The following is a 21,428-nucleotide window of genomic DNA, read 5'->3' on the forward strand; positions in this document are numbered from 1 at the left end:
AAGAACTTAGCAGAGCACGCAAGGACCGTAGCACAAACTGAAAGAAACCAAGGGTTCAAACTGCGATTAAACATTTGGAGAAAAAATAATTCGTGAAACAGTTAAGAACGCCACACCATGGCGATCGAAGCTGTGTTAAGGCTGTGTTTAGTTGTACGAATTTGGATTTTGGGGTTACTGTAGCACGTTCGTTTTTATTTGGTAAATAGTGTGCAAACATGGACTAATTAGGCTCAAAACGTTCGTCTCGCAATTTTCCACCAAACTATGCAATTAGCTTTTTTTTCGTCTACATTTAATGTTTTATGCACGAACCGTAAACATTTGATATGACAGATACTGTAGCAACTTTTTAGAAATTAGGGTGGAACAGGGCTAAACCAATCACCGAATAAAAACAGACTCCTCAGACCTCAGCTGTCGCTGCCACCCATTGACCCATAGATAGGTGTCCAACTCGTCCCAGCGAAGAACCGGACGAGCGAGCAAGAGGCCGCCTCCTCAAGCTTCGAATCCTCCCCTTCCGCGCTTTCCCTCCCCCTCCTCTCGCCTTTCCAGTCCCCACCCCACCCCACCCCACCCCAGCGAAGCTTCCAAACCCGCCCCCCAACCCCAACCCCAACGGCCGCCCGATCGATCAGACAGACAGCTGCCGCGGTCCAGTCCTCTCCGCCCCGACGACCTCGAAGGGAGCCATGGAGAAGTACGAGCTGCTCAAGGACATCGGCGCCGGCAACTTCGGCGTGGCGCGGCTCATGCGCAACAAGGAGACCAAGGAGCTCGTTGCCATGAAGTACATCCCACGGGGCCAGAAGGTCCGGCGCTCTGGAACCGACTATGCTCCGTCCGCCCGGCTCGAGTTCTTGCACGGCGATGCTTCGCGTCGCGTGAGATTCAGGGCGGTCCTCCTGACATGTGAATCGCTCGTTTGCGTTTGCAGATTGACGAGAATGTGGCGAGGGAGATCATCAACCACCGCTCGCTGCAGCACCCCAACATCATCCGGTTCAAGGAGGTGGGCAAAAAATGCCATCTTTTTTTCTTTTATTTATGTTGCTGGTGAAGAAGAGCTTGTGTTTCCCTCAAAAAGAAGAGCTTGTGCGAGAGTTCGTTTCCTCCTGCAGGTGGTGCTCACGCCGACGCACCTGGCGATCGTGATGGAGTACGCCGCCGGCGGCGAGCTGTTCGACCGGATCTGCAACGCCGGGAGGTTCAGCGAAGACGAGGTGGGGATCGGTTACTAACTTGCCCGAATCACGCGGCTACCTGTAACCCATGTCGGGGGATGGGATTTCTTGTGCTAGTAAATTCGTGTGAATGCTGGGCTAGCTGACTGCTGGCTGTGCTGTCCTTGCAGGCGAGGTACTTCTTCCAGCAGCTAATCTGCGGCGTCAGCTACTGCCACTTCATGGTAAGTGCAGTAAGAATGGGAAAAAGATCGACCTTTTTATTAGCAAACAAAGAAAGAAGTGTCCAACGCGAGATTTTTCTCGTGGATTTGCAGCAAATTTGCCACCGAGACTTGAAGCTGGAGAACACGCTGCTGGACGGCAGCCCGGCGCCTTGCCTCAAGATCTGCGACTTTGGTTACTCCAAGGTGCTGTCTAACCTCCAAACTACGGCCTTTTCGTCTTCCTTGATTTTCTTCTTCTAAGGCCAGTCTAAAAACACACGAACTTTCCGTCAAAAGGCGCCCCCTTTCTCTATCAAAAAAAAAAAAAAAGGCGCCCCCTTTCCACCTTTGCTTGCTCTGCTGCTCACCCGAAAATGCTTCTCTGCCTGCCTGATGAAACTTGTTCCTTTTCTCTTTCGTGAAACACTGAACCAAGCAAGAAGAGACTGCTGGTCGTCTCGCACTAACTGACGCCTTTCTTCTCCACCGTGATCCTTTTGGTTGCAGTCGTCGCTGCTGCACTCGAAGCCCAAGTCGACGGTCGGAACGCCGGCGTACATCGCCCCGGAGGTGCTCTCCCGCCGGGAATACGACGGCAAGGTCAGTCTCGCTTGCCACTCCCCCCCCGTCAGATTCTCTTCTCTCCCCTGAGACTGAGACGCGGCAAAGTGGGCCCCCGGTCGCAGTGACGACCCTGTCTCGCTTGTCGTGAGCCTGCGTACGAGCACGTGACGGCCCCGTGGAGTCCACGTAACGCGGGTCTGGGGTCTCAATGCCACCCCCCCGAGTGTCCGTACACCAGGTCTATAGGCGAGCGCACTAGTGTCAGCATGTGGGCCCATCGCATGAGTGCAACTGTTGCCAAGTCTAAAAATATCAATATTTTTTCTTTCAAAAAATATCAATATTTATGATATAATATAAAATAAGTATTATTAGAGTTTTTTATTGAATATATCTCAATAGCACAACTATTTAATGTCATAAACATTATTTTTATAGATTTGTTCAAATCTTAATTAGATAGTTTGACTAATGAGAAAACTAGAATTACTGGAGTTAGTGCATGTCTATAGACCGGGCTCAACCTTTCGTGGAAAACCCGGAACGTTGTAGAGTCCATCGACCAGTGGGCCCCGGGGCCCAGAGATCTCTGGGCTCTGGCGGATTATGGGATTTGGGATTTGTCCGGGATTGAGATTTGCTTGCCCGTGGCCGGGCAGACACAGCCTCCTGCCACTGAGCAGTGGCCCCAGCGAGCATCGTGATTCGGGACATCGCAGTGCGCACGCCGTGTGATTCGGCTTCAGGTACGCAGGCGGCAGGCTGCATGCAGACAGTGGTGCTGGTGCTCTGGCCGGGCTCGGGACGAACAGGCTGTGCAATGGGGCCCGGAGACCATGCTGACTCTCACATAGTGTGAGCGTCAGTGTCACAAGCTCCTGTTGCCGCTGCTCCTGTAGAGGCTGCAGTTAGATTCTAGATTCCCAGCTAATGCGATCTGGTACTGTTGGAATTAGGAGTAGAGTAGTGTTAATGTAGTGCCCCAGTGGGTTGAGTTGAAAAAAAGAACTCATTCTGAAAAAGCATAAAGAGATCATGGAAGGATATGTATGTTCCTTCTCGTGTGAAGCGAGTTGGACATTCACATTTTCTTGTTTCTCCGGCGATCAGATATCATGCTTGATGGCGATGCAGGCTCCACCTGCTTTCCCTGCACGCTACACAACCGAAGGTGGGAAAAAGGTTTAGGTTCATCGGATTTGGACCAGATTAGCGGTCAAGATTTTGTAGTCTGTACGTTCCATTTGCTTTATTAAATTGTGGCCTGGAAGAAAGTTAGCTCGGCTGAAGAAAGCGTGATATTCTGTAGATACAGATATTGTTCATAAGTCCTACTTGATTTGAGTGAGGTTGAAGATCAGTGAACGGCGAGGAAGTGTCATTTTGTAAAGGGTAAAGTACACTTTTCAACCCTTAACTCACGCCGAAGTTCGATTTTCAACCTTTAACTATAAAACCGGTTAAGAAACACCCTCTAACTACCAAAACCGGACAAATTTGGTCCTCGGCTGGTTTCAAAAGCGGTTTTCTATTTTCGGGAGGTGCCGAAATTTTATATTATTTTTTTGAGCATCTTAACGTCCTCAAATGAAAAAACTCAAAACTACAAAGTTGTAGATCTCATTGAGAGCTACAACTTTGGTATAAAAAGTATTTTCATTTAACCCTATACAAATAATATATTAGTGCTCTAATGCGGCAAGCGCTAGTAGGCGATTATTATGGTACTGAAATTTTATATTATTTTTTCGAGCATCTTACTGTCCTCAAATGAAAAAAAATAAAACTATAAAGTTATAGATCTCATCGAGGTCTACAATTTACATATAAAAATTATCTTCATCCGACATCGTATTGAAGGGTTATGATTTTTCAAAAGTTGAGTCTCGTCACGCCGCAGTATTGTTTTGTCGCGTGACAAGATTCAACTTTTGAAAAATCATAACCCTTCGATACGATATCGGATGAAGATATTTTTTATATGTAAATTGTAGACCTCGGTAAGATCTACAACTTTATAGTTTTAATTTTTTTTTTCATTTGAGGACAATAAGACGCTCGAAAAAATAATATAAAATTTCAGCACCATAATAATCGCCTACTAGCGCTTGCCGCATTAGAGCACTAATATATTATTTTTATGGAGTTAAATTAAAATACTTTTTATACCAAAGTTGTAGCTCTCAATGAGATCTATAACTTTGTAGTTTTGAGTTTTTTTCATTTGAGGACGTTAAGATGCTCAAAAAAATAATATAGAATTTCGGCGCCTCTCGAAAATAGAAAACCGCTTTTGAAACCAGCCGAGGACCAAATTTGTCTGGTTTTTATAGTTGGAGGGTGTTTCTTAACCGGTTTCATAGTTGAAGGTTGAAAATCGAACTTCGGCGCGAGCTGAGGGTTGGAAAGTGCACTTTACCATTTTGTAAATAGGAGCATGCAGCATTCAGAAGAACTTTTTTACTTTTCCGTCATTTAGGAATTTGAAAGGAACAGACAAGAAAATATTAGGTGAATCCATCCTTGTGACAAGTTGGTTGGGAACTTGGGATAGCACACAACAAGTTCTCTTTTTAGAGGTTCAATTCATACTTTATGTCCTTTTCGTAGCCATTTTACCATCATGGTTTTAACTGATTGATGTTTATCACAAGAGGCCCTCAAGTGCAATCCTTTTCAAGCAGTCATGTTAGACTGAACTGCTATTTGGCCTCTTGTGGTCCTTTGAAGCTATTTTCTACTCTCCCTTTTTCTTTTTCTCATTGTCAGTACCGGAAAACAGTGATTGCATTTTGTTCTATTGCTATCCAACAAACCATGCCAATCTACTATTCTGCTTGCGTTTCTCCTTTCCAGCACTGCAAAATTGGTTGCATTTGCTTGTCAGAAACAGTATGATGCCTTTGAGACTATAGATAGCTCATTGTGTTTTTGTTTGGTTGATTTCGAGAACATCCCTTCAAGACTATGCAAAGATCACAGTGGCATTGATCTGTCCAACCATACGGCGCCCACTCCTATTTCATAAAGTTCTCTGTCTGCTTTCACATTAAAAGATTGTATTCACAGTCTTTATTATCTCCAAGTCTACCTAATTTTGTGTTGAGTGAATTTGACTTCCCTGCACAGTTCCTGGATCAGCAGTTTCAGTTTGATAACTCATTTGTATGGAGTTGAAAACAACCTCAGTTATTTATATTGCCCTAAACTCCTTAACTACTTTAGGACTGATGTTTTCAAAGACGTGCAGCTACCAAACTAGACTCTGACGCCATATTTTATCTGTCCTCAGAATATCACCATTAGAGGAATAACAAACCCTCAATTTGAATTTTTTCACAGCCTTATATCACTGCTTGTTTATCTTTTCTTTGGAAGTTATTTCTTGTTTATTTAGCTGGGTTGATGCAGGTCAAATGTTCACCCCAATTGTATTGTTTTGCTCTATGAAAGCTCATACCGTACATTTTAGAAATTTGCTACAAATGTAACATAGCTGAGGTTTTGTCTACTATGAAGACCACTTGAATGATGTATGCCATCTTTTAGTGAGCAAATTACATGTACCCAATACTAACAGTAGAAATTCAGTCTCAGAACATCCCACACAATATCCAGAATTCCAATCATCATTTTGAGTGTTCTTGTCATTAGAGGCCTGTGCCTCAATAGAATATGGAACCCTTCTAAAACTCGTATTGATAACCATAACTGCATCTTAATATCCTATTGGCAATAAATGTTCTTTAGTTCAAACTTTACCGCTTTGTCATTGCTTTTATATTTGTTTATTTATTTTGCCTTAACATATTTGCAACATCTGATTGATGGTACAGACAGCCGATGTGTGGTCCTGTGGAGTCACCCTTTATGTGATGCTGGTCGGTGCTTACCCTTTTGAGGACCCAGATGACCCAAAGAATTTCAGAAAGACAATTGGGGTAACAACTTCAGAGCTTCTCTTTTTTTTTTCTCTATTAATAACAAGCAATCTAAAACCCCAAGTTCTTGTCTCTTAATGTTATTCTTGGTATATTCTTTCTTTTCATAGAGGATCATGTCAATCCAATACAAAATACCAGAGTATGTGCACGTATCCCAAGATTGCAAGGAACTGCTTTCTAGAATTTTTGTTGCAAACTCTGCAAAGGTACCCATATATTTAAACTTAGGATCATCTTAAGTGGTTCATTGATTTAATTACATCTCCAAAATCATGCAGAGAATAACAATCAGGGAGATCAGGAACCACCCCTGGTTCCTGAAGAACCTGCCTAGAGAGCTCACAGAAGCTGCACAGGCAATGTACTACAAGAAAGACAACAGCGCCCCGACTTACTCCGTCCAGTCCGTGGAGGAGATCATGAAGATCGTGGAGAAGGCACGGACGCCGCCTCCTTCCTCCACCCCCGTGGCTGGCTTTGGTTGGGCGGCGGCGGAGGACGAGCAGGAGGACAGCAAGAAACCAGACGGAGAAAATGAGGAAGAAGAGGATGGTGAAGACGAGTATGACAAACAGGTGAAGCAAGTTCACGCCAGCGGGGAGTTTCATATCAGCTGAGGGTTTTCGCCGGCGCGAGAGGAAACCCCAAACAGGAGATATTGTGGTAGCAGCTGATGATGGGCCTGATAGTTTGTGGTCATCTTTCCAAGTTTTCTTTCATTTTTTTCCCCTGTGATGCCGCAAGCTGCAACAGTGTAAATTATTCAAGTGCTTCCAACATTGCCCTTGTATTGACTGATTAAAGCCACCATGGGGAACATAATTATGGAATAAAACATCTCGTTGAGCAATGAGCATACTCCGGTTGTAACTGCATGCTGTATTTGTCTGTTCACTCGGTGACGATGATCACATTGACTATGACAAAGCATCAACGACAACAACACAATGTCTATGAACTCTTACAAAATCATTATGTGCAGATTGTCAATATGATTTCGGAAAGCAAGTCATGCCTACCTTCAAGAATTTTCCGGTAGAAAATAGAAATCACTAGAATTCCTGCTATGCGAGTTAAGTTTTAAGTAAATTCGTGGTCACTTCAGAGGGGCGACAATCATACAATAATATAACAAGTGACGTGTCAACTGTCAAGTACTAAAGAGCTCTTCAATCAATAGAAGACCAATATAGGATCCAGGGAGTGTTTATATATTTGCTCATCTAAACATCACGAACAATAATAAAGAATTCCTGGACGACAAGGCAAAACACACTGTTTGGTGGCCCCCTTGTTTTAAAAAGACCTTCAATCAATAAAAGACCATCACAAGATCGAGTAATCGTTTATAAGATTTGCTCATCTAAACACCAGACAGTGAAAAAAGGAATTCCTGAAGGATAATGCAATCGCGGTAGTTATCTCAAATCAAGGTAAAATCCAACCTTGTTTCCTGCAGTAATGCATACTGCAGTCTATTGGACACTGTTTCCCACTTTTTTTTTTGGAATAATTTGTTTCCCACTTCCAACGCATGGAATGTTTCGATGACAACTAAGTTCTGCCCTGTATCAACCTACGTCAACTATTAAGTACCCCTTGCCTTGGAGAAGTGGCAGGGGCTCAACAAATTCCATTATTGCTTCAAAATGGTGCTAGTAATGTCAATTAGAGGTACACATCAGGATTTATCCGACTTTTGATAAGTGGGACACCATCTTCCCTCCATACAATGCGGTCCTCGCACAAAGCAGCAACTGCTTCAACATAAACTTGATGCTCCTGAGGTGCAAGTTTCAAATCAACTAAACGATCAATACTTCTGGTTGCAGATTAACTTCAATTATGTGCAGAAGGAGCTTGGAGCTATCTCAGGCTAGAAGGCTGAAATCTTACCTCATGAAGGACTCTTGCAGCCAATAACTCTGGTGTGTCATCCGCAAACACAGGCACAACCCTCTGGGCTAACGTTTTCCCAGTATCATAGTGCTCATCCACAAAATGTACGGTTGGACCTGAGTATCTGAACAGACAATTGTTGTCAAATAACAGAAGTCACATTTGACATGCAAAATAATTGGGCATTTCTCTATGAGCCATCCATCACACGTATCAATTTTTAAAACGCTTAAATTCAATTCAAGAAGTGTGTTACAACAAAATGTAGTGCTATGTTCCTTGAAATTACACAGGTTCATGCATACAGGTGTTTTATTAGGGGATCAACAGGTGAATGTATCATATAGGCAGACGGTTATATCATTTGTAAATGGAGACATGCAGTTACTTGGACATGCTAGAGAATTGTAAATTACCTTGCTCCAGAGGCAATAACGGCTGTATGCACCTTTGAACCATAAAAACCTTTGCCTCCGAATGCCGGAAGGAGAGAAGGATGAATATTTAATATGGACTTTGGGTATTCCTGGATCAATTCAGCAGGTATAAGCTTCAAGTAACCAGCAAGAAGAACAAAGTCTACACTGTATCCCCTGTTTCAAAGGTAAATATAAGAGGCTTATTTCACTAGTCAGACAAAACATATCTTACAATACACAAGATAAATCCAGATATTAGCACAATCCAATGCCAGAGAGAACAAAGCAGACCACATAGTGTCTACAGTCAAGAGTAAGTCCATGTAACAATGCGGCACTTGATGATGAACTTGTTCATAGTATTATTCTAACTGAACATTGTGCTAAAGTTTAAGGCACAAATATCAGCGGAAAGATAGATAGAGGATTCACAGAAGTAACAACATCTCTAATTATGCAGAAACATAATCATCACTTGGCAGAACTTAGCTAAAGTATCTGTACATGTAGCCGAGCGTGACTGTGTGTCTATTTTACTGGCATAAACAAACATAAGAAAGCGTGAATTAATCTGAGCGACACTTTTCACCCGAGTTATTACTAAACTGAAATTGATACAAGAAAATCAGAGACAGGTATAATAAGCAGGAAACAACCTCAGGGTATCCAGCAGTTGAGCAACCGAAATCCCCTCGGGCGCAGACTTGGACTTGGGGAACACGAGCACAGGAATGTCATTGCTCCTGGCATACTCCGCACCACCGCAACCTGCTACGCAGTTTTAGCCTCCGCTCACAGCGTGGGCAGCTTCGCGGGGGTGCAGTTTCCCTCACCTGGTTTGTCGGTGACAAGCGCGACGACATTCCCGTGCACGGCCCCGCCCAGCGCGGCCTCGTGGATCGCCCGGAAGTTGGATCCCCCTCCGGACACGAACACCGCCAGCCGCTTCCTCCTCCCGGCCGCTGCCGCGTCAGCACCACCCGGCTGCGCCGCGGCGGCCGCGCGCAGGCGCGCCTCCAGGCGCCGGAACCGCTCGCACCTGACGGCGTTCGACTGGCGCCTCGCCGAGAGCACTACCCCCTGCCAGGGTTTTGGGTCCGGCCGGACGGAGGGCGTGGGGCTGAGGGTGAGCGAGCGGCGCAGGGCCGGAGCAGGTGGAGCGTGGGCGACCGCGGCCTCCATTGCCAAGGGTGGAGAAAGCTGCGGCTACAGTAAGCGCGCGAGCAGGAGGCGGCAGGCAGAATGGGCGCGGCGGATGGGGTAAAGACTGAAGGGGAAGCAGGGCAGGTTGCGCCCCGGCGGGTGGCGGCGGCGGCGGAGTCGGGGCGGACTGCAAGGAGAATCTTGGACACGGAACGGAAAGGCTTTGTTGCTGGAACCAGGAAGAACTGCCCAACGCAAAGGCGATACGACATGGGCCGTAGCCCGTAGGCCTGGTCCAATCAATACTGAACGGCCTGGGACGGTCGTCTCGCCCGGGATGCGGGGAAGGCGAGCCGACGGCCCGCGTCTCGTCTGATTTGGGCTACGTTGGGGCTATACTTGGCCATCGGGCCGGCCCGGCTCGGCACGGCCTGGGCACGGGCCAGGCACGGCCCGGAGGATGTCGGGCCGGCACGGCACGCCGTGCCTCCCGTGCCGTGCCGCTGCGGGCCTCGTGCCTAGCCAACAGCCCAAGCACGGGCCTGTGGGCCTAAATCCGTGCCGTGCCGGCCTAGTAGGCACAGCCAAATCATCAGGCCGTGCCAGCCCGAGGCCCATAGGGTTCAAAAACACATCAAAAAATTCATCTCAAGAAGTATTCAAATTTAAAGTATTTTTTTCCAGAAGAGCTTCAAACTAAAACCAAAACCATACACACAGAGAACAAGAGAAAATTAAAAGGATAACTGAGCTGTGTGCAATGCTGCCTCATTAAAAACCTTTCTGGGTAAAACTCACCCTTGTGAGAAACCCCAGAAAGGGAAAAAGAGTGCAGCACAACTCTTATAAGTCTTAAACATGTTCAAAGGTTTACATGATACATCACAGATACAAATCATAATCAAGTCTCAGGCTCTCAGCTCACCTCTCAAGTCTCATAATCTCACTGTCTCAATCTCAACTCTCAATCTCAACCACCAGATGCAAAAGCCATAGATGCAGATGTGGTAACAGAAAGAGCCCCAGAATCAGAAGTAGATGCATCTTCATCAAGATAGAGATGCTCGAAGGAGTCTACCAGTTCTTGGTTGTCAACATCATGCTGCAGTCTTCTTTCATCTAGCTCCTAATCTTTTATGCAAGCAAGCATCTCCACATGTTCAGGCAATAGTCGACGACGCCGCTCCTCAAGTATTCTTCCTGTCAAGCTGAAACAAGATTCTGAAGACACTGTTGAAATAGGAACTGACATAATGTCTCTAGCCATGATAGAAAGCACTGGATATGTTAGCTTATGGTCACGCCACTAGAGAAGTAGATCAAAGTCATCCTCATATGTAGTGATATTGTCGCTGTCCAGATAAGCAGATAGCTCACAAGCAGCAGCAGAAGTAGATAAAGAAGGACTGGGAGCAGAGGCAGAGGAAGGTCCAACAACACTAGATGCTCCAGGGCCTCCAAAAATTCTTCCCCATGCATGCTTCCTCTTACCTGTGATGCTTGTAGGATGTGCAGCCCTCCTTTGAGACCTAGCTGCACTAAACTTTTCTTCATACTTGTTAAACAACTTGAAATTTTTAATTTTCACAATACCATAATAAGAACTATAGTCAAAACCAGTTTTTTGTTGCATTATGGTAAGAACATTAAATAAACCTCTCATTTTACCTCTAGGATCAAGAATGAATGCAAATGAATACAGCAAAGGTATGTCCTTCCAGTATTTTAGGTATTTAAGCTTCATAGGATAGATAATAGAAAACAAATTCTGATCCTTTGAACTTTCATGCAAATGAGTTATAATATCTAGCAGATGGTGCAGAATAAGTGGACTAGTTGGATAGTAAACACCAGAAAGAGTGACTGTGGAGTCAGAAAAAACTTCCAGGAATTCAAGTATTTTATCAGCAATATACCAGTGACTTGCAGTTAACAACGTTGAGCCATAGTTGGAATTAATGAACACAGAAAAAATATCCTTATATGGAAGCAGGTGTTTAAGCATAAGATATATAGCATTCCATCTAACATCCATATCCAAATCAAACTTTCTAGGTCTAACACCCTTAGCAATGCAAAAGTTCTTGAACAAAGCAATCCTTTGATTAGATGAATTCAAAAAGTTAATAGCAGTTCTGAAATCCTCAGTGTAAGGTTTAAACCTTTTTAAGCCAGATTTTACTATCAGATTAATAATATAGAAAGCACAACATTGATGCACAAGATGATACTTAACCTTATTAGGATCTGAAGGTGTAGGTGCAAGTTCAGAACCCAGATAACCAGCAAACATAGGTGTCAATATTTCCATAGCCTTAGCATTGGAAGAAGCATTGTCAAGAGTAACAGAGAACACCTTGTCAAGCAAACCAAATTCTTCAATCACACAAGCAACTTTTTCTGTAATATTGTCACCAGTATGTTTTACCTCAATCAAGCGGAGACCAATTACCTTTTTCTGCAACTCCCAGTCAGTAGTCATATAATGAGCAACAACACTGATAGTCTTCCTTTGCATTACCAGACCAAATGTCTGATGTCAGACCAACAGAAGAAGCACCAAACAACACACAGTTCTTAATTATATTACTTCGTTCATTAAAAAGTTTGCTAAGATCTCTAGTGGTGGTCTGTCTAGAGACCTTCATAAACCTAGAATTATGAGCTCTAACAATGTATTCTTCCCAAGCATCAGTCTCACTAATTCCTAAAGGCAGATCAAGCTTAGCAATTAAACGACATAATTCAGATCTAGCAACTTCAGGTTTATAATCCCAGTTATAAACAGAACCATCAGGATTGTATGAAAACCTAGATTGAACCCTAGCACGTTGATCAGTTTTAATCCTACATGATTTTTGTGCCTTTTTAAGTAACTAGTGCCAGCAGAAGATCTAGCAGACAAGGTAGATATGCACATCTTACAAACAGCCTTGGTGCAAATTCTAGAACCATTAATAACCTCATAGATCTCCTCAAAATCAACCCACACAGGCGATTTGCGCTTACTAGTGTTACCTATACCAGCAACCGAAGGACCAGTGCCATTGGAGTTCATAGTCGTCGTCCCCCCTTCGCCACCGTCTACGTCCACATCGATCGGAGCAGCAGAGCTGTCCCCAAGATCGATATCGAACAACGCAGCAGCATCGGCTCAAGTGTCATCATCGTTCTCGCCCTCTGGGGCCAGGCCAACCGACAGGAGGCCATCCTCATCGGCCATGGCCGCCTCTCCAGCCTCGTTCCTTGACAGTGCGAGTGGCCGCCTTGCTCGCTCTAAGCCACAGCTAGAAGATGACGCATCGGCTACCGACCTACGTAAAGACATGGAGGAGGAAAACAGTACATCAGAATAGATCACAAAGACACAAACCATTCATCAATGGAAGAAGAGGAGGGTTAGGGTTAGGGTTATGGTTAGGGTTAGGGTTAGGGTTAGGGTTAGGGTTAGGGTTAGGGATGTACCTGCGCAACTGGAGGTCGGTGCCGAAGAAGACGAGGGCCACCCAAAGAAGACGACACACCAGTTAGAAGGACAGCGAGCGGCGGAGGAGGGGCAGACGGGACATGAACTCACATAGTCATCGAGATCTAGAGTGGAGATAGGGATAGGGAGAAGGGAGAGGCAGAGGCCAGAGAGGGAGCAGGGAGGGGATTAGGTAGGAGGAGTAGGAAGCTACTCACCGGCGGTAGGCGGATCGTCGAGGTCACCTCACCGAAGTCGGGGAGGATGAATCTGAGAGCGAGACTGTGAGGCGAGAGCAGCGAGGCAAGGCGACAGGCGAGCGAGTGAAATGAGCTAGGGTTTTTGGGTGTGGCCACCGCGGCCACGGTGTGAGCTTATATATGAGGAGGGGGTGTGGCCACGGCCGTGGGTGTGGGTCGTGCAATGCTGTGGGCCATGGGGAGGTCAGGAGGGGAGGATGGAGGAGTGGAATGAGGAGGCTAGGAGGAGGAGGAGGGTGGCCGGGCCGCTGCCGGGCCGGCTGACTTAAGCCGGGCCATGCCGTGCCAGCCCACGGGCCTGAGCAGCGGCCCAGGCACGGCCTGTAGCCTTGGGCCAGCCCAGCCCGGGCCCGCATGTAACCGGGTCATGCCGTGCTCGTGTCGAGCTAAAAAAACGTGCTTCGTGCCGTGCCGTCATGCCTCGGGCTGCATGGCCAAGTATAGTTGGGGCCAACCACTGCATGGGTCACACGATCGTCGGATTTCCCGCTCTATTCGGTTTGTTTGAGATCTTTGCTGTGCGGACTGCGGAGCGTGACGAAGAGAACGAGCTACTGATCCACGGGCGCGGGTAGACATAGCAAGAGTACCCAAAACCTAGATACCCGATGGATTCATTACCTAAATTAGGTCAGGTATGAATGATGATTTCTTCACCTATGATTATGTTAACAGCGTGGCTAGCGCTCGGACGCCTCTAGCCCGATCCGGATGCTCGCGCCTACCCTGCCTAATGCGCATGCTGCTGTCACCTGCCCCGCATGCGCTTGCTGCCATTGTGCGCCTAAGTATGCTACCCTGCCTGCTATGCATGCTGCTGCCATACGCGCCTACTACACGTGCCCACATGCGCCAGTCTCCATTGATGCATAGGTCCCGTTCGCTGGTCTAAAACTTGGCTGAAACTGACTGGTTGTTGTGAGAGAGGAACACTGTAGCGGTTGAAACTAGTTGGTTGTTGTGAGGAGGAGCAGCCGGCTGGTCAGCCGGACTAGACCAGCGAACACCCCCATAGTCACCGAAACACGCGAGCTGCAACCGGTCATTGTCGTGGACCCCAACTACAAGCATGAGATTTTCTAGTACTCCGCATGCACCTGCTACATGCGTCCGCATGTGCCTGCTACTGGCGCGCCTACGCACGCTTGCACATGCACACGGGACCGTCTTTACCTAACACTCATTTCTCATTCCTTGCTAACATACGTCTGAAATATGTAAAACATATGAAACATAGCTTGCAATATATGTGTATAGCCACTGTAAAATATGCAATATTCAGATAAAACACTTGCAACATATTTCTGAAATAGTTGAAACATACACTTACAACATACACGTATAGCCACTTCAACATATGCAACTTCCAGATAAAACACTTACATGGCAACATGAAAACATAGGCTGCAACATTAGACTGAAACAGATGAAACATTTGGAACATACTCTTGCAACATGTGCTTTTAGCGCAGCGCAACATCTCCTTGCCGCTTGGGAGAATGGAAGTTCGTCAGCGTGCGGAGTTCACCAAAGGTAGCGGCCCGGCGACGCTCGTAGACTGTGGGCTGGCGGTGGCGGCTGCGTGACACGGCAAGGAGGCAGCGCCCGCACGACTGGGAGAGAGAGCTAGATCCGCCGGGGAGCCACTCACGGGTGTAGGGCCTGCCGTTGGTCCACCCATGACTGGGGTTGTCGGCGCTGTTGTGCCGCCATGTCGAGGGTCGCTCGGGCCTCCGCGCAGTGGCCCGCTCATGTTGAGGCCACTCCAAGGCCACTGTGCCAAGACGCTCGCCCGCGCCGCAGCTGTGGTAGAACGCCCCATTTATACAAGATCAAGTACGGCTGCCCCTGCTAACACGTTGGCGCGCACACACTTTCATTTAGATAAAACCCAGTAGTCCGCTGAGTGTCACGAAGGACCTCAGTAAATCCACATCACAACCAAGACCGTAATAGATTAAGCAGATCCACATCACGTACACAGAGTTTACAGCGAAAATAATATTACAATTGAGTTGACAAATCCATAATACATACTGAGTTCAAATCTAATTAGATAAAATAACATAGCTTTGAAATGCTTACAATATCATAAGTTAAAATACGTTGCTAGCTTGAATGACATCCTCCAACAAAAGTATATAGATGAGAAATAAATACGGAGTCGCCGAGCCCACCAACACTTAGTCGCCACCTTCAGTAGGCCAAAACCTTTACCTGCAACAGGGTGGGATAAAACCCTTAGTACTATAATATATAGGCCGCAAAATTCTATTGTCCATGCATCATGGAATCGCATGGGTGCTACTTATCTATATTGGTAAATGATAATGTATGTTGGGGTGGGCTGGGATGTGAATTTTCTGCAGGTACACTAATCACAAATGCGTAGATTAAATATAGCTGACGACTAGCTATATATCGCGAGAGTACATGTTATGCCACCGAAATAGAACGTTATTGCCACCTTAGGCTAGCAATTTTGTGAGAACGAATAAGACGAGTATGCATCATGATTGTTGGTTTGTGCATGAATATGCTTCCCTCATCTTTCTTCCAATAATAAATACCTTGTTGCAACTTGTGATAAATGTGATGTTATCTCCCTTGTGTGAAGAAAATGTGCTAGTCTTGTAAACTCCACATTTTGAGCTATGAGAGTCCAATTTGAGTGAAACCAATATCTTGGAGTGTTCTATCTAATAAAAATATAAAACTTGCTGTGTGCTACAGTTTTGTATGTTGTTTGAATTATAATTGTTTAATATTATGAAATCTTGTTAAATGCATAACTCAAGTTAGAAGTATCCAAAATTCGTGGTTCTAGTTTTGTTGGTCTTGTTTTGTCATATACTTGCTAGGAAAAATAATGAATCTGCAGTATGCATGCTTTTGCTGTGAAGTTTTGATTTAACTTGGTATAATGCTTGTTTTCATGTAAAAATGAGTATAGCTAATATATGTATCTTCTATGTATGAAATAATTTCCATAGCTTCCTGGTGATATGTTGGATGCAAGAAAATTCTGAAATCTATTGTTTGACACTCTTCACTATGATGAACTTATTTAAGTTGTTATAAGCCTATTTTCTTGTCATTTTTGTAGAGGATGATATACTTGTTAAAAAGGCATGAAATTTGTACAGTGGACTCTTGGAAGCATGTTTAGGTTGCTGTAATTTTCCCAGAATTTACTGTGCACAGAAAGTAGTAGTTCTCTATTTCATCTTGCTAACTTAGTAAATTAAGAAAGGCTTATATATAATTTATTTGGGCCCAACCATATACTTTTCTAGCATGTTTGTGACGTATATAATTTGTTGGTGTAGTTGGTTGTGCTCAGATTCAACTGCTTGTATGCAGTTAGCTTTTCTTACTTATAATTGCTTTGTCTAGCTTTATCTTGCTTTGTTTGCTTTGTATAAGTTTTGGCTCAGTAATAGTTGCTTAAGCTAATTAAGATAAGTTACTAGCTGCAGGTTTTAGATCACTTACGAGTGATGAAGAGTTGTACCTTAGGTTGCTAGAACGTGGTGATGTTTTTATTTTTAGTGAAGAGATATGCACCTACTCGATTAAAATGACTAGGAGGATAATAACATTTTCCACCATGCTTAACATAATTAAATTAATAAGCTCGTTGTTATTATATCATGTTTTAACCAGTCCCATGTTTGCATCATATCATACATACATGCATGTTTTTATTGCGTTCTTGCCCCTATTTTGAACCCCAATTGTGATTTTACCCTCATTTTCTTTCACTTTGTGTTTTTACCCCTGCTTTTCCAAAACAAAGGTTCAGTTTACCCCTACTCCGTGAACAGCAGGTAACGGTGTTAAAAAAGTTGACAGATGACAAGTTTGCCCTTCCGAATATTGCGTTTTTGCCCCTATTTCAAACCCCAATTGTGATTTTACCCCCACTTTCTTCCACTTTATGTTTTTACTCCTATTTTTTCAAAACAAAGGCTCCGTTTACCCCAATTCTTAGCTCAGTTATCTACATCCGGATCAAAGCAATTAAAAATTAACAAAAGCCCTATGAAAAGACAAACTTACCCCTTATCTCTCGGTCGTCTCTCTCAGGGTCGTCCCTCTCAACGCTAGCAGGCAGCGGGCGGCGGCGGTGGCGGCGGAAGGGCAGCGTCGGGTTGTTGGGCGGGCGCGTGCGGCCAGGTGGAGGAAGCGGCGTGGGCGTGCGCGGCTTAGCTTGACGTGGGCATGCAGCCAGGCACGCGGCCTGCTGTTGGCCTTTCGTCGCCGCCGCACCTAGCCATCCGCTAGAGTTGAGAGAGAGGCGGGTCTTTGGCTCCATGGTCGGCTGCTTTCACGAGACGCGCGCTCGTGACACCGGCCAAGCCGCGCGCGCCCGCACCAAGCAGAGCCGCGTGCCTGGCTGCGCGCGCCCACGCCAAGAAGAGCCGCGTGCCTGGCTGCGTGCCCACGTCAGGCTAAGCCACGCACGCCCGCGCCGCTTCCTCCGCCTGGCCGCACGCGCCCGCTCGCCGCGCCCGCCTGACGGCCCGACGCTGCCCTTCCGCCGCCACCGCCGCCGCACCCAACCGCCCGCTGCCTACGCGTTGAGAGGGACGACCCTGAGAAAGACGACCAAGAAATATGGGGTAAGTTTGTCTTTTTACAGGGCTTTTGTTAATTTTTAATTGCTTTGATCCGGGTGTAGATAAATGAGTTAAGAATCGGGGTAAACGGAGCCTTCATTTTGGAAAAGTAGGGGTAAAAACACAAAGTGGAAGAAAAGTGGGGGTAAAATCACAATTGGGGTTTGAAATAGGGGCAAAAACGCAATATTCGGAAGGGCAAACTTGTCATCTGTCAACTTTTTTAACATCGTTACCTGCTGTTCTCGGAGTAGAGGTAAACTGAACCTTCATTTTGAAAAAGCGGGGGTAAAAACACAAAGTGGAAGAAAATAAGGGTAAAATCACAATTGGGGTTCAAAATAGGGGCAAGAATGCAATAGCCCCTTTATTTATACATGTATTCATACATATAGGATTGTCGGAAGGAGTGACGCTATTGGAGCTCGAGACGGTGGGAGAGGAGGTTCCACCGGAGGTCCAGAGGGTCCAGAAGGGGAAGGACAGGTCTAGGAGCTGCTGGAGTATCCGGAGCATGTTCCCGCTAGCTTTCTCAAAGGCAAGCCCCGGAGCATATTAAGCCTCCCATGACTTATTAAAAATACTTTGAGTCTTTTATGTTTGATACGATGCATATATATTTTTCTTGTCCAGAAATATACCTTCTTACCCTTTTTAGGTCTAGGATCGAAACTTATGCTTAGCCATGCTTAGAACGGTAGAAGTCAGGTGATTTTCCTGTCACCTGTGAGCTATAGGTGGATACCTGGTCATGGTTGGCTATATTTGTTATCATAGAAAAATAACCATGTGGTGTTATATAAATGGAGACCGAGCAGGATCTTATATGCATATGGTGTTAGGTTTGGCTATGTTGATCCCGTCTGTGTCGGTGAAAGACGGTACCGTTGTTGGACCTTGTTCGAGATTGAACGATGTTTTTCACTTAGCTGATAGGATAAGTCGTTCCGACCATGAAGTCGAGTAGCTCAATTCGAGCTGGGAGTTGTTATGATGGCGTGCACACTGCAGGAGAGGATGTATGTGCGGGGACACAGAAGGACCTTGGGCAGACTGTTGTCTGAACATCCCAGCTTCCGGTTAGTCCCTGAGTGTGCGGCATAGATCAACCCACGACTGTTCCCGAATTGTACCAAAGGTGATCTAAGGCTACCGTGGCTGGTGGGCCTAGGTTTGTGTTATGGATTTTCTGCCCAGATAGTTACAACCGTTTCAAATCACTGTCTCACCCGAATAATGATAAACTTGAATGAGCTTCCAACATTCGTAGTAATATGATGGTTATGTTGTTTCCCAATTAATTTGATATGGTTACTAATGTGATGGCGAGGTCCTAAATAAATTGTTTGCTACAGGATAGTTGCAAATGTATAAATAAATACCTCTCTTTAACTTGATGCTAGAATAATTAAAATGGATGATTTTATTTTAGTAAGCTTTTATGCAAAATGTTGTCAAGCTAGCCTCACTATCAAAAGCCTTGCATACTCCTTAGTGTCAATTTATTTTTGGTTTATGACGGGTAAGTCTAGCTGAGTATATCCTCGTACTCAGGATTTATTCCTCCTTGTTGCAGATGGTGTAATGTACCATGGTTACTGCAAGTACTGCTTCTCTCTAGCTGTGGATGAGGAGTGAGGCCACGGGCAAGGCCTTCTTCAGTATCTTATGTATGTTGCTTTTGTTGGACTTGATCATGGAACAGGCATGTATTTGAACTAAGTGCGCGTGTATGTGCTTTTAAAACTATGTTGCTTTCGCTACCGAATTTGAACCTCGTGTTGTAATAATTATATTTGAATTTCGATGTATGTCGACTATTTGTGAACCTTATGTAACATGTGACGTGTGTATGCTAAATCATGTATGATCTTGGTTATATGTGGCTTGTATTTTGAGGCCCTTTGTGGTATTTGACGGACTACCGGATTTATATGGGCTCAAGTATAAAAGTGCGACTGTCTTGGCAGCTGCCATTGTACCTGTGCTCTTATAAATTTGACGGTTCTATAACAGCAGCGAGAGAGAGATGGAAGGTGTAGCTCTAGAGGCACGCGAGAGCGAGAGAAAGCGAATGTAGGGAGGCACGAGAGAGGAGCAGTGGCTGATATTTTCCAAGACACGCGATGAGAGAGAGGAACGGGTGGCTGATATTTCGCAACACACGCATGTGGATGGCACGTACTAGCATGGGCGGGTCGGAGTCCGTCCGTCCGAACGGTATGTTAATAGCGGGTGCATACTGTTAGATTTGGCCTAATAAAAATTTCTAATAATTCCATAGAAATCTTAAGGCACAGTTCATGTGTGTACGCACGAAAATGAACAGAAACGTGCGGAAAAACCTCTCGCATGTTTCTATTTCAATACTTCGTTCTGGTGAAAACAGAATCGGGTTTGACAGTTGTAATACCCCTAGTGTTACGAACTCGTTTAGCACCATGATTTAGGTCTAAGAAAAATTTTCAAAGTGAGTTTCTCGGATTTTTTATTTAAAGCCTACGAGGAGCGTTGAGTGAATCCTGTGTGACTCACTTTGGTGGAATCAAATAAACGCCCAAGTTAAATTACTCAGTGCGTAAAGAAATTTAGAAATGTCAAACGACGATGCTAGCAAATGGTTTGTTCGGTTAGATTAAGCATAAAAAGTAACTTTTATAAATAAGATAAAATCCATTAATAAATAAATAAAATGATATATATATATATATATATATATATATATATATATATATATTCACGTGTTTATTTTGATAAGCACGCTCAGTTGAAAAGCTTTGGTCTAGTGACATGTTTATGTTTACGTATAGACTCGTTTTAGTCCCTAGATAAATTGGTAACGTACCCGCGACAGCTGCCGTCCTGACCACTTGAATCACCCAAATTATTGCGTCGCGCCACGTAGTCGAGTCGATTGCTTGCACTTTTTCCCCCTCTCTGCTTCTGTGTCGTGCCGAAGCACGTGGAGCTTGTGTCGTCCCTACTGCTGCCGTGTACTGTTTTGCTTGCATCCTCTCTCTCCCTGCTTGGTACGCCTGGACCTATCTCATTTTCTCTCCTCCCGACGTGCGTTCACCATCAATGTCTCTGTCTGTCTGCCCTTGCTTGTCCTTGCTTGCCTCTGCGGTCTCATCTCTTCTTGGCGCTGCTGATCTACTAGGCGAGCGTAGTAGGCCACGTGGGCTTGCTTTCTCGCGGTCGGGGATGCCCTATTGGATGACTGCTGCTGAGTTGCTCCTTGCTTTCTCTTCCTCACTGATTGCCTCCGTCGCTTCCTCTTCTGCGCCCGCAGCAGACCGCAACGCCCTCCGTGGCCGGCCAGTTTTACCGACCATGTTTGGCACGCTACTCCCCTCCCTCTATTTTTCTACTGCCACGGTCTTGTCCGTGCCAACCGACACATCCTGCGTGGCCCATCTTTTAGAGCACCAGCAGCCGAGCCATCGCAGCTCCATAGGCCTTTCTTCCTTGCCTCCGACTACGTCCTGCATCGGCGTCCGCTTGGTACCCCAGCGTCCATGCCCTGCACCCCAGCGTCAGCTACGCCGCCCCTCTCTTCCCCGCTTCTCGCCACTGCAGAACGCCCGACCTCGCACTCCTCCCCGTGCACGCGCGCCCGCCGTCGCGCCAAGCACCATGACCGCATCCCTTCGCGCCTGCTGCGCCGTGGCCCGGCTCCTCGCATGCGCACGTGTGTCCATGGTTTCGTGCTGGTCTA

At 45.6% G+C, this 21,428-nt stretch overlaps 3 protein-coding genes across 4 annotated transcripts; 1 reads left to right on the top strand and 2 right to left on the bottom strand.

Annotated features, from left to right (window-relative positions):
• Positions 1-465: 465 nt before the first annotated feature.
• Positions 466-6,754, top strand: LOC136490580 (serine/threonine-protein kinase SAPK7-like). Its single transcript, XM_066486785.1, has 9 exons — positions 466-815; positions 941-1,015; positions 1,125-1,226; positions 1,358-1,411; positions 1,505-1,597; positions 1,901-1,993; positions 5,794-5,898; positions 6,009-6,107; positions 6,180-6,754. The coding sequence occupies exons 1-9, from the start codon at positions 696-698 to the stop codon at positions 6,516-6,518; spliced, it is 1,080 nt and encodes a 359-aa protein (XP_066342882.1). The 5' UTR covers positions 466-695; the 3' UTR covers positions 6,519-6,754.
• Positions 6,755-7,124: 370 nt separating this feature from the next.
• LOC136490582 (phosphoribosylglycinamide formyltransferase, chloroplastic-like) lies at positions 7,125-9,568 on the bottom strand. 2 transcript variants are annotated; one of them, XM_066486786.1, is made up of 5 exons: positions 9,053-9,568; positions 8,876-8,990; positions 8,217-8,393; positions 7,798-7,924; positions 7,125-7,683 (listed from the first exon to the last, which is right to left on the bottom strand). In XM_066486786.1, the coding sequence occupies exons 1-5, from the start codon at positions 9,399-9,401 to the stop codon at positions 7,570-7,572; spliced, it is 882 nt and encodes a 293-aa protein (XP_066342883.1). In that variant the 5' UTR covers positions 9,402-9,568; the 3' UTR covers positions 7,125-7,569. The 2 variants fall into 2 exon arrangements, with proteins under 2 accessions (XP_066342883.1, XP_066342884.1); XM_066486787.1 differs by having other exon boundaries at positions 7,126-7,683; positions 8,876-8,987.
• A 1,100-nt stretch (positions 9,569-10,668) lies between these two features.
• LOC136491884 (zinc finger BED domain-containing protein RICESLEEPER 2-like) lies at positions 10,669-17,406 on the bottom strand. The gene is made up of 2 exons (XM_066488091.1): positions 17,194-17,406; positions 10,669-11,895 (listed from the first exon to the last, which is right to left on the bottom strand). The coding sequence occupies exons 1-2, from the start codon at positions 17,404-17,406 to the stop codon at positions 10,669-10,671; spliced, it is 1,440 nt and encodes a 479-aa protein (XP_066344188.1).
• Between the last annotated feature and the right edge of the window lie 4,022 nt (positions 17,407-21,428).

Source organism: Miscanthus floridulus, chromosome 11 (genome assembly GCF_019320115.1).
Source record: "Miscanthus floridulus cultivar M001 chromosome 11, ASM1932011v1, whole genome shotgun sequence".
Lineage (NCBI taxonomy): Eukaryota > Viridiplantae > Streptophyta > Magnoliopsida > Poales > Poaceae > Miscanthus > Miscanthus floridulus.

What these genes read in the sequence shown, in the direction of transcription:
- LOC136490580 (XM_066486785.1), top strand. Translation starts at nt 696, where the DNA reads ATGGAGAAGTACGAGCTGCTCAAGGACATCGGCGCCGGCAACTTCGGC. An exon ending in ACATCATCCGGTTCAAGGAG is followed by an intron (nt 1,016 to 1,124) that starts GTGGGCAAAAAA and finishes TTCCTCCTGCAG; the next exon opens with GTGGTGCTCACGCCGACGCA. An exon ending in TCAGCTACTGCCACTTCATG is followed by an intron (nt 1,412 to 1,504) that starts GTAAGTGCAGTA and finishes GTGGATTTGCAG; the next exon opens with CAAATTTGCCACCGAGACTT.
- LOC136490582 (XM_066486786.1), bottom strand. Translation starts at nt 9,401, where the DNA reads ATGGAGGCCGCGGTCGCCCACGCTCCACCTGCTCCGGCCCTGCGCCGC. An exon ending in CAACTGCTGGATACCCTGAG is followed by an intron (nt 8,394 to 8,875) that starts GTTGTTTCCTGC and finishes CCTTTGAAACAG; the next exon opens with GGGATACAGTGTAGACTTTG. An exon ending in CTGCAAGAGTCCTTCATGAG is followed by an intron (nt 7,684 to 7,797) that starts GTAAGATTTCAG and finishes CTTGCACCTCAG; the next exon opens with GAGCATCAAGTTTATGTTGA.
- LOC136491884 (XM_066488091.1), bottom strand. Translation starts at nt 17,406, where the DNA reads ATGGAGCCAAAGACCCGCCTCTCTCTCAACTCTAGCGGATGGCTAGGT. An exon ending in GCCGCCCGCTGCCTGCTAGC is followed by an intron (nt 11,896 to 17,193) that starts GTTGAGAGGGAC and finishes GTCTGACATCAG; the next exon opens with ACATTTGGTCTGGTAATGCA.